General features: G+C 39.3%; 1 protein-coding gene across 5 annotated transcripts in view; it reads left to right on the forward strand.

Moving 5' to 3' along the window:
- The window catches only part of plppr4a (phospholipid phosphatase related 4a), a 39,658-nt gene extending 30,742 nt beyond the window's left edge, over positions 1–8,916 (forward strand). For 4 of the 5 annotated variants that reach the window (XM_069511289.1, XM_069511291.1, XM_069511290.1 and 1 more), the window contains one exon: positions 288–8,916. In XM_069511289.1, coding sequence (XP_069367390.1) covers positions 288–1,213 — 926 coding nt within the window. In that variant the 3' untranslated portion in view covers positions 1,214–8,916. The remainder of the gene's footprint in view (positions 1–287) is intronic. The other variant, XM_069511293.1, reaches the window with a different exon arrangement.
- Positions 8,917–11,861: the final 2,945 nt, after the last annotated feature.

Genomic DNA, 11,861 nt, shown 5'->3' on the forward strand with positions numbered 1-11,861 from the left:
TCAGTTGATCGATGTAAATAAATTTCAACCCTGTGTCTCCAGCACAGTCACACATGTAGGAATATTTACTTTGTCTTCACACCAAGGCTAGAGGTTGTAATTTGAGTTTCTCTCATCCCAGCATAAGAAAATATAAGGTCTGGACAGTATGAAGGATGGCAGGAAGTGGGAACCAATGTATCAGATTTTTGACTCTGCTGCTTAGTGCCACATCATGTTGAATGACGTGGCACTAAGCTCTCTCTTAACAGGAGAAGATATTGCGTTAATTTGTCTTGTTCTTTTAGGAGGAGGTTTGGAAAGAAGTGGCAGTATAGTCCGTGTGGAAGCCCACCCAGAGTCCAGATCAAACAGACCAGTGGTAAAACCTCCTAGCACTGATGGAAGTGGCTCCTGGCGATGGAAACCTCCGGACCAACGAGCGTCTCTCCGACAATCAGCTTTCGCTCTTAATGAACTCAACAGGCACACAGACAGCTGTGATTCGCTGAGGGATGGGGGGTCAGTGGATGGATGGAGGAGTGTCACAGGGACTGAAAGTGAGAGTGAAGGGGGAGGAGATGGAAGCATGGGAGGAATTGGAGGAGGAGGTGCATACACAAACCACCCACATATTGTACATACTGTACATCCCTTACATCAAAATAACCCCAACAACTTCCATCAACCCAATTTTAATCCCATCAATAACCCCAACTATAACAATGCTCACCCTATTTTCAACCCCAATTCTACCAGCGCCAATATGCCATTCACTCCCACTGCCACCTTTGCCCCTCCTTTCCACCCCCACCCTCAGGCCATCACTACCATCAGGGTCACCCCAGTGGAAGGGACGGCCGCCAGCAGTGACGGTGGCTCAGACTGCCAGTCAGTGGCCTCATCTAGCCGGGAATCCACCCTGAGGAGGAAGAGTGGCTCCAACATTGTCCACCTACCAGATCGAGGGCCCACCCCTGACCTCCACAACAACCACCGCCTCTGTGATGACAGTAACCGCCTTGACCATGAGAGCAGCAATCGTTTCCACGACAATCTGAGAAATTTTCAAGAAAACCCCATCTACCCCAATCACCCCAGTCACCCCAACCACGCCAACAGGCAGTTGCAGGGGATGTTTGGCCGTCCCAGCCCTACCCCTCCCCCTACCTTACCCCGTCCCATCCTTAGCCACACTCCGCCTCCTACACTGGGTTTGGCTTATAAAGAATGACACGCTAAGTGTTAACATTAGCCATCTGCACAATGATAAAAGATTTATCCTGCTCCACTCTGACAGAAAACTAGACTGGGGGGATTCAGTTGAATTTGTCCAAGGTCAGTCTATAGGAGATGATCAAAAAGTCCAACCCACAAGTTTTCATCTCGCCAATGGTTTCCGCCCACCCTCCCAGCTGGTTTTGTACCCAACTGGGTAAATGATATGTCTTGTTAAGATATGTAGTGTAGGCTTATGCAGACCTATTAGCAATAGGTTAAAGATGGGGTGAATTTGATTCAGTATTTTATTTGATTTATTTATATATATTTATGGGGGGGGCAGGGTGGTTTGGACTGCTGGATAAGCCAGACAGTTTTTGTAAATGTATTGATTGAGTGCACTTGCTTCATGGATGATGGACTAAATAAACTGCTGACCTTATGACCCACTCAAAAATAAAGATTCCAGCCTCTGGCTCTCTGCCAGTGAGGATGGATTCAGCTCAACGACTCTGCCCCCTTCTCCCCTGACTGCTATGTCAGCTGTGAATGGGACTACATTTCTTTTACTAACATTTATACAAATATTATCAGCTTTCATCCTTTTGTCAAACACAGGTAACATCTTGTTATAAAAACTTTACAGTGTAAAAACATGCCATTAGATGGAAATTGCATTCAAAGCCCAATAACTGTGCTGTGTTTGTACATATATGAGTGGGCAGCCACAGTGGAAGATATACCCACAGTCTCTTTTGTGTCTGGGCTACAAGGAGTCCCTTTTGGGCAATAACAGTAATGGTAATAGTGGTGTTGTGTTTGTGTTGGGTAAGAACAATATAATGGGACCTACACTACATTTGCTTAAATATAGTACCACAAACACTATTTTTACATGCTTTGTTAATGTGTGTGCAGTACTTGAATTATCCTTTCTGTGTAGTAGCTGTACTTTACACTGACATGTGAACCATTTGAACAAACTCAGACCACACTAAAGTCCAAAGACTGACTTTTTCCTCACTGAATCATGGGCGTAAACATGGCCTCCGCTGAGAAAACATTTAATCTAATATTTCAGGAATACGGTTATTGAATATTTTCAGTAACAGAATTACAATGGTATGAGACAGAGCTCTGGTTCTAGCTGATAAAGATCCTATCATTTGATTAGAACTGTTGAATTTGTGATTGATCATGAAATAACATGGAAACAACTTAGCTGCAATTCAGCCAAAAAAGTCAAACTATAACAATAATTAAATGTAATTTTACTGTTAAGTATAATATGCTATGTACCTGATGTATTGGCCCTGTCTGACAACCTGTCTAGGGTGTCCCCAACCTCCCCCCAAAAAATCTCATAGTAAAAAATAAAGTGTTATAATTATATAGTTATTATTACACAGTCACTGTATTATAATATTATTGTATTTTACAGTTATTTATTTATTGCATACAAAAATGTGTTACAGTAGTTATTTATTAAAACAGTAGATTGAAACTTTGCTACAATTTTCAATACATGCAATATAACATAATCATTACTATTACAAAGTAAAGATAATAAGTTGACGCAAAGAAATGCTGTAATACGGCATTTCCCATTTTACAAGAAACAAGGCATAATATCACAAGAATTAAGTCATAGTCTTTCACTCTTGGTGGTCGCTCATGAGAAGAAAAAAGTCAGGACATTTTCAGAACATCAAAATATTGTCTGTATAAACGTGTGCTTGTCTTGAAGTCCATGACACTACAATGTCTATTTTTGAAACCTATAACTTCAGAGCCTCGGTGACACCGGCTGTTCTCACTTGTTTACTTCAAAAGATGTAGTGATATATAAATATACAAATCACATTTTTATCCTTGCGAAATTGCAATTTTCATAGAAAATGACAACTTTCTTTTGATAAAATTGTGACGTCATCTTTTTTCTAATGTCACATTTTCATAAGATAAAAACTTAATTCATGTACTTTTTTTTTTCTTGCATAATAACTTTCAATTTAACTTTCAAATTAAAAAAATGAATTTTTACTTCAGAGTTTAATTTAAAAATCATTCCCCCCATTAGCAGTGGCTCTCAAATGACTGTCGTTCTGTAAAATACCACACTTTGCTCGAGTATTTTGCATGTGTGGCTGAAGTGAAAGTATAAAACCTTCAGATATTTTCACCCCAGTGATGCCGGAGGATAAAAATATTAAAATGTTAGTTTTAGAAATGTAATCTATTTCACCATTTATCGGAAACAACACAGCATGTGGATGATTACACAGACATACTTTTCTTCGCCCAGCGTTTACATTCTTTGTTTAACTTAGTGCCCAAGTGCCATCAAAAGAAAAGTCATGTGGCTGTGGACTAGTCACATAGATCTACTGTGTTAGTGCAAGTTTTAACCTGCCTGAGAACACAAAGATCCTCACGTGGATCAGATAGAATTAAAGAAAGCACAATACTGCAGCTTGATGACAGTGTCCAGATAATAAGTGAATCCAGAGGATATTATAGCAGTTGCTGTGCACAAGCTCCCACTGCTGGTCAGATGTTGCTTTGCTTATTGCCTTTGGAGGTGCAGGACCTCAATGAAGATAAAGGTGATGATGTTGCTTGAGAAGACGATGATGATGATGATGATGATGCTGCTTATGGCATTAAAGAACTATCATTATATTGACATGTTATAAAGGAATGCACAATAAGTGAGTGGAAAGGACGTATGTTGTAATATTGCAACATTTATTGTTGAAAGTACAGTATTTTAATTAAACAGGCTGATATATGAATAGTATATGGTTGAATGTGATAGATGCTTATAACTGCTTGCAACTCATTTACATGTGTTGGTGTGTTTAGCATTTTATAATGTCATTTTACATGACGTTTTTATATAGTACTTTTGGATCTGTCAACAATTTTAATTTATTAAAACAGGTGGTGAATTGCTCCATGTTGCATAATGGTTGTAAATTAGATATTAGTCATTTATATTTAGGGTTACCAGTGTCTTTGTTTTCCAACATAATAACGTACACAATCTTACAAGCACAATCATTTAAGGATGAAAGTCCCCACAGTGCTGATGTTCGCCAACCCTCCAGCTTCCAAACAAAATGTCTAAACAAGCTCTGAGAGGGGAAATCATTATTAACAACTGTTACTGGCCAATCTCAGTTGTAGCTAATGTGGTTAATTCCTTGAGTTGATCAACTAAAACATTAAATTCCTGGCTGTTGTCAAGGCTAATATGCTCCCAAATATGCTAGTATTTGTACTGATTATGCAGAGTCCCATATCTTAACCTTTGGATTCTTCTCAGCAATTTGCCTCATAAGTGGAAAATGTTGCAGTTGTGAAAGTGATGTGGACTAATTCAGCTCACATTTGGTTTGCAGCTCATTCTCACCAGAAATGTAGAACAAGCACAAGTAGGCAGTGATTTTACCACAGGAAGACAAAGGTGCCAGGGGAACTGCCCTGGGCAGATGGATGTACATCACTTCACCACAAGAACCTGGTTACACTTTATAAGATTTCATTTTAATAAAGTTTTTATATACAGAAAGTCTTTATTTAACAATTAAGTTGTATTGTTCACTAATAACGCACCCCTTAACCAAAGCTGCTTACCCTGCCGAAAAAAACTTTGGAAATATTTTCTCATGACATAAACATGTAAATTATTATAAAGGTAAAACTATCATAAATATAATATTTTCATAAAGTTCTTAAACCTTTTCATACATACATTTCCTGAATGAGGACTGTGATTCAGTAAAAAGTCCCTGTAAAAAGATTTAATGGCGTACATAAAAAGAGTTACACGTGTGTATAGACTCGGAGACAGAGAAGTGTATTTTGGTACAGTGTGTATTTTCTCCAGAATGTGGTCTTGAGGTCTTGAATCAAACAAATATAACCTAGTTTGATGTAACAGGCACGTCAGTGAACTATGATGTAATTTCGATGCACTGCACGACACAAATATTTTAAAGCGAATGTAATACACAAAGAAATCTGTGTAATGGAAAAGTTAACATTGATTAACATGATCTTTGTTTGCGAGGTGGATTATAGTTTATGAAGGAAGGTGTACACTCAATAGTCAAAGCACTGGAGAGACTTTAACGAAGGTTTCTGCTCATACCTTTTGTTGTGATGTCTCTAAAGTCATTGTATTGATATTGTATCTGATTTAAAGTTTTTATTATTTTACAACCCTATGATTTATAATCATGGTTTTACTCAAATCTGAATTAAGCTCATGGTGGGTGAAGGCAATGTGAAGCACAACATGGCTGAAAGAAGCTTATAGTCCCTCTCACAGCTGAATCCATGAATATACATCAGAGCAGGCCTGCATCTGTCCGAGGAGGAAGCGGTACTGTGTCCCAGCACATTTGTGGATGCCAAAATGGAATTGTGCGAAGCTTCAAATACAGTTATTACAATAGACACTCCTCTTTAACAGTTAGCATTATCCTGACAGAATGTCAACTGTGCCTGATCATTACTGTCACAAAAGAAGAACCCACCAGCTAAAATCAGAACAAAACCCATTCAGCAAGAAGAGACCCCTCCTCGTTCACAGTCCTTTTATTTGTTCGTTTTTTTCTGTACAGTAACGAGATGTTTCAATTTACAAATAATTCCTCTATTAATATATGATGTATTATTTGGAAGCTAATACTATATAAAAATCTAATTGTATTTCAATATTTTATACAGTTTTTCCACTGCTACATTTTTTCTCTTATCTCTGAAGTCCATCTCACAGTGTCGTTAGCTTGCTGCGTTATTAACTTAACACTCAAGCGAGACTTGTTTGCGGCCTTAACAAGCAAATTTTGTTTTAGCTGGTGATATTATTGTGAATATGAAAATGGGTTAAATGGGCTTAAGTGTATGTTTACATAGGAGTATGGTGTGGGACCAGTGATCTGGTTGAAATGTGGGTAACTGTTTATTAGCTTACTTGCATTTAAAGGGCACCTGGTTTGGTGTTGTCTGTTACGCTAGCAGCTAAATAGCTAGCATTCATACTACCTATTGTTAGACAAGTAAGGGCCTGCTGGTTACAACACATATGTTCATAGATTTAACCAGCGGGTGAAAGTTTGTCCTAAAATATCAGATAGACTGAATGTGAATGACCTGCATATAACTACTAAATAACTTTGTGATACTTAACAATAATCAATGTTATTTTGTCTTTTTCTTTCAGTAAACCTTTATTGATATGATACAGTGAATAGATATTTTTCAATTAGTCTACGTGGAAGAGAACTTTTTATATCTGCTCGACAAAGTTGTTGTTGGTATATGAGTGTATGGTTGGTGTAACTTCTAACAGTTCGGATAAGAAGGAAATCAAAAAGGGCTGACACTTTGTAATTCCACTGCGAGTCAGTTAACGAAGCAGCCGATGGAACTCAGTTCATGTTCGGTGACGCTCTGGGGCTCTGGGCCCTCGGTCGTCCTCCATGCTCCAACAACTCACGAACACTGATAGCACTTTGGTTTTTCTCACATAGATGGACTATGAGATGCTTGTGAACTCTATGGGATTGGTCAGTTGATCCTGGAGTAGGGTATAACCCTGTATTTTATGCATGAAGGAATAGTTCAGTATTTGGGAAACACACTCATTTGCTCTTTATCTAAGATGATCTCATATCTTTATGTTTGGCACAGAGCTGCATTGAGAGAGTTCATACCTTAAAGCTGACTACAATACTACACAATAACAGAACATGAACACTTCTCGTGTATTTTCCTCAAGTCTGCACTATTTCTTTATTATGATCACAACAGTGCTGTGTGATTGACCTCGAGGAAGACGTGCAATAGGATCCAAAGTGAGCTGTTAGAAAATATACAGAACTGATTAAATGTATTGTTGGATTCTCGGTGTAAGTTTGCTTTTCTTCTATTACATTTCTAATCGGATGAAGACTGAAGCTCCAAGTTGTTTTTAATGGCAACAGTTAACGGTTGGCTGTTTGTATTGCTGTAAATAGACATTTGTATCTTTATACTCATCAGTGTGTGAACCCAGACCGATGGTTTGGGTCGTTAGCTCGATGGAAAATGCTAATGTTTAGCATAGACTAGTAGATATTTTCAGCAGGGCCTGCAGTCAGTCCACCAGCAAAATCCATTCAGTCACAACCCTAACAGACGCCAGCTTTCAGTCCATAGGCCACTGACTTCTACATACCACTGAGTTGGCTGAGAGGACTGTCTCTTTTCTCTCCTTACATTGATACTCCATCAGTGGATTGACTGCAGGCCTCTCATCTGGTTGGTTTAGTTCAGGACCTGCAAACATTTTGATAGAAGGTGAAAAAGCTGCTGTCCTGGGAAAATCTTGTAAACCTCTCATCAAAGTGAGACGATGTAACTTATATGTAACTTGTAACTCCTGAGTCGCTTCAACAGCGGCCTCTGCAGCCACGAGGGGCAGCTGCAAACATTTCACGACAAACTGTCTCTACCACACAGTGACCAATGCATCTCAGAAGTCGATGTGACGAGTGGAGTAAAGTCAATGACATCTTGAGTCTCTGCTGTTTCACTTCTGTCTCGATGCTCTGAAGAATTCCTGTTGATCCTTAGAGCCACCTCCCCTCTTTTAGTCTGTACAGTTTTTTTCTTTGAGGTGTGAGATTTGGAAGTTTCAGTCAGAATCCTGCTGTTAGTTGCAAGAAAGTCAAACCAACACACACATTTTCAAAAAGCTCCTTGTCACTGTTACATTTTTAAGCCTCCACATGACAGGTGGCCGGTTAGCAACTGCTTTTCTACTGTTCATCTTCATTATAAATCTGCTTAACTTTCTGCAAGATACATAATCAATGGTAACTTGTTTTGTGAATTTTCTCTACAGCTATCAGCACATTTCAAAACCTGAAGGACAAAAAGCAGAACGGAAATGTCACTGGATATTGACAGAAATGATTTCACAACTTATATTGAATGTGTATTAATGAAATTCAGTATCTGTGTGCTCACTCTCAGTGGCTATTTGTACATGTAAGCTGTACATTGTATTCTATTTTACACAAATATGGATTCCATGGAGGGCAGGCTTATATCCTAATAGAGTAACATTAACAAAATCTGTTTGGTTTGCTTTCATATTCTCACAAACTACAGAGGGTGATTTGGCTTCACAGGGTGTGTAACATCGCCAACATTCTCTGCTTCAACCGCAAACACGAATATCCCCCCTAATCCTTTTGTCCATCTCAATCAGAATGTCCTGTGTTATTTCATATTAGATATCCTATGCTAATTATTGTAATGTGGGTTTTAACAGCACCCCAAATCAGTCCTGAAACTGGAATCCAATGCATAATATGAAATGATGTGCACATGTAAAAATAGCCACCTAAATCAAGTACTCTCCTCCATTCTTTGACTGTAACTTACTGTAACTTTTAGTCTCCACAGCCTGGACAAACGTACTGACACCAGAACTGTTGGACTGAGGCATGTTAAAAAGCAGTGTAGATATATTCAGACTGTGCCATGATATTTATACCCTGCTGGATTATGTTGATGGGGAACTGCAGTAACGATGAATGATCTGTCTGACTCATTCGGACTCTGTGAACACATGCAACAGTGTCAATGGATAATGACCAACATCCTACAGTTTGTTTTCCAGTGGTGTCTCTGTAACAAAATAAAAGTTTGATATCATCTTGTTTGAGTATTACTTTTGTTGTGGAAAATCTGCTGGTCAATGCTCAACTCATCAGTGAAGAAAGCGTTCAGGAGCCCTTTGACGTCTTATGCTGAAATATTTATTGAAGCTTGGCCATGGAGAAAATCAGAATTCATCCATACGACATCTGTGCATGATGCTCTCTCATATTCTGAAGTCGGCTTTCCTTTGGTCACACTTTAAACCCCAACATATCATTTAATCTATTGGTATATAAAGATGTTATTGGTTATTATTGATAGCAGCAACAATTCCTATAATAATTAATTACTGAAGTATTGTTGTTATTAATAATAATAATAGTTGTTTTTCTGCAGTTCTGGATTCAGAGATATCTGCAAAGAGAGAGAGAGACTGGGAGAAAAAACAAACATAGTCATTGACATGTATTAAAATGAATAAATGAATGTGGGGGGGCAGAGAGACAGAGAGAAGTGTAGAAGTGCTCAGTGCATCATGGGAGTTCCCCCAGCAGTCTAGACCTATAGCAGCATAACTAAGGGATGGTTCAGGACTCACCTGATCCAGAACTAACTAAAGGCTTTATCAAAAAGGAACGTTTTAAGTTTAACTTTAAATGCAGAGATGGTGTCTGCCTCCCGAACCCAGAATGGGAGCTGGTTCCACAGGAGAGGAGCCTGGTAGCTGAATGCTCTACCTCCTGTTCTACTCTTACAGACTCTTGGAACCACAAGAGAGCCTGTGTTTTGTGAACGAAGTGATCTATCTGGATAATATGGTGTTATCTTTGATATATGAAGGGGCTTGATTATTAAGGGCTTTATATGTGAGGAGCAGGATCTTGAATTCTATTCTCCTCAATGCTGCTGCCAACTGGCAATTTCAGTAGAGTTTCCATGGCAATAACATGACGAGAGCAGAGAGACCAACAGACTGACGGTGGGTAGTGGTTGGAGTGGAGAGAGTGAGATGTGCTTAATTGCACATTTCTGATCAGCAATGTATGTGCTCTTAGTGTGCATCTTCATATGGTATATTCTTTATGTTACAGTGTGTGTGTGTGTGTGTGTAAACAATGACAAAGATTTGATTGGCTGGTCAGAAATTCACCATGGTAACTATGCTGGAGAGCTCAATATGTGTTCAGCACACTGGAGTATGTGTGTGCATGTGCGAACACACAGACAGCAGCAGCAACCAATCTTGGTTGAGTCCTGCGAGCTGTCTGCAGAGGATGGTGTACAGTCTGGCAGTGGTGTGCACAGAGTCTCTGAGGGCCGTGAGTGGAGCCTAACTTCTACTGGATGCTGCTGGAACAGGATCTGGGACCAGTTTGGGACGACTGCCTAATTGACTGGATTCATCATCTCCGTCAGTGTGAAAATCTGAATCAGATATTAACATTTTGTGGAGCATTGAAAGTTATTTGTCATTCATTCTGTGACGTCTGTCTTGAATGACTTATTTGCCTGTTTAGGATGCATTTTAAATAAGGAGAGAGAGATGTAAGCAACATGGAAAGTGAGAGAAATTCAACAGTTGGTTGTGTGTAGGTACCACACAGTGAGAGTAGGCTATATAAACAGAGCAGAGGTGATTGATAGACATGCAAAAATATCAGGGTTTCATTGCCTGCTAACTTTTTCCAGGAAGAAACCTCTAGAACCAGACTCAGTGTGGGCGGACAGCTGCTTCGACCGGTTGGGGTGAGCAGAGAAAAACAGGGAAGAGAGGAGAGGTGGGTGTAAACGAAAGAGGGGGAGAGAGAGGAGAGACAGCAACGTCTAATCAATGCTCTGTCAGACTGCGAATATGTTATAATCACCCCCTGGGATAAAGTTTCCATTTGTTTTTTCTTGGCAGTTGTGGTGGAAATGTATCTGGAGATGTGAAATAAAGAGTTTCTCAGACCAGAGTTGTCTTTGAGTCTTTAATATAGCTCTGCAGAGGGTTTCACACTCATGAACGCTCAGAGTGGAACCTCGAATAGTGAAAGAAGAAGGAAAACGTCTGCTTTTGCTTTTGCAAGAAACAGGACGTTTGCTAAAAGCACAGATAAGGGTCAACAAGAGGATCATGACTTTGAGGTTACATCAGCCAAGTGCACAGCAACACTCAGGGCATTTGATAGTTAAAGGTAAAAAAGTATCAGTCTAGTTTTGAATCGTCTCTGCACGTATGCCAGACAGTTCCTCTAATGCGAGCACAACTGTATTTCTATATGAGGAGTTATTGTTGAACACAGCACACGAGCATTGATCAGACATCGGAAAGAATTCAAGCAAAGTTTATATGTGAATTTTTTTCATTACACAGTATTACACAAAAACTACCGAGCCTGTTTTATTGAGACTTGGTGGAAGGGTGCGGGCCAATGAAAGAGTCTTTAGAGCTCTTTAATCAGAGAAGCCTGCTAACAATAATGCGAATGAGAGCAGAGACACAAAACCAAACAGTGTAGTTACAACAGTAGAAACAACAGACAAACTCTGGGTTTATCACCTTGAGTGATTTCACATTTGTCCCATTGTGGATGTAAACAACCGATGAGCACAATTTGAGCAATCATTAGAGCAGAAAACAGTTAAAAACACTTTTTTTTAAATGCAATATGTGAGATGTACTATCTGCTGCACAGTAATGTTGCTCACAACAGGATATAACAAGTATTTTTCACAGATCGTCAGCTGAATAAGGCCTCACATCTACAAACATCCCTCTTATAATTATCATTATAACAACCTCTGACAGAGCTTAGACTTACACAACTGTTCCTGATCTCTCGTCTCTGCTGCAGCAGAAACTGTCCAGCTCAGTTGTCAAGGCAGAAAAGTTGCAGTTTACAGACTTTAGATGCGAGAGCAGAGTTTTCCAGCCGGTGTGTCGACTGAATCAGAATTTATTTAGACTAAAAGTCTAAACAGATCACGAACACACGACTTTGGGGCTGTAGCTCTTT

The sequence above is a fragment of the Paralichthys olivaceus genome, chromosome 16 (genome assembly GCF_024713975.1).
Source record: "Paralichthys olivaceus isolate ysfri-2021 chromosome 16, ASM2471397v2, whole genome shotgun sequence".
Lineage (NCBI taxonomy): Eukaryota > Metazoa > Chordata > Actinopteri > Pleuronectiformes > Paralichthyidae > Paralichthys > Paralichthys olivaceus.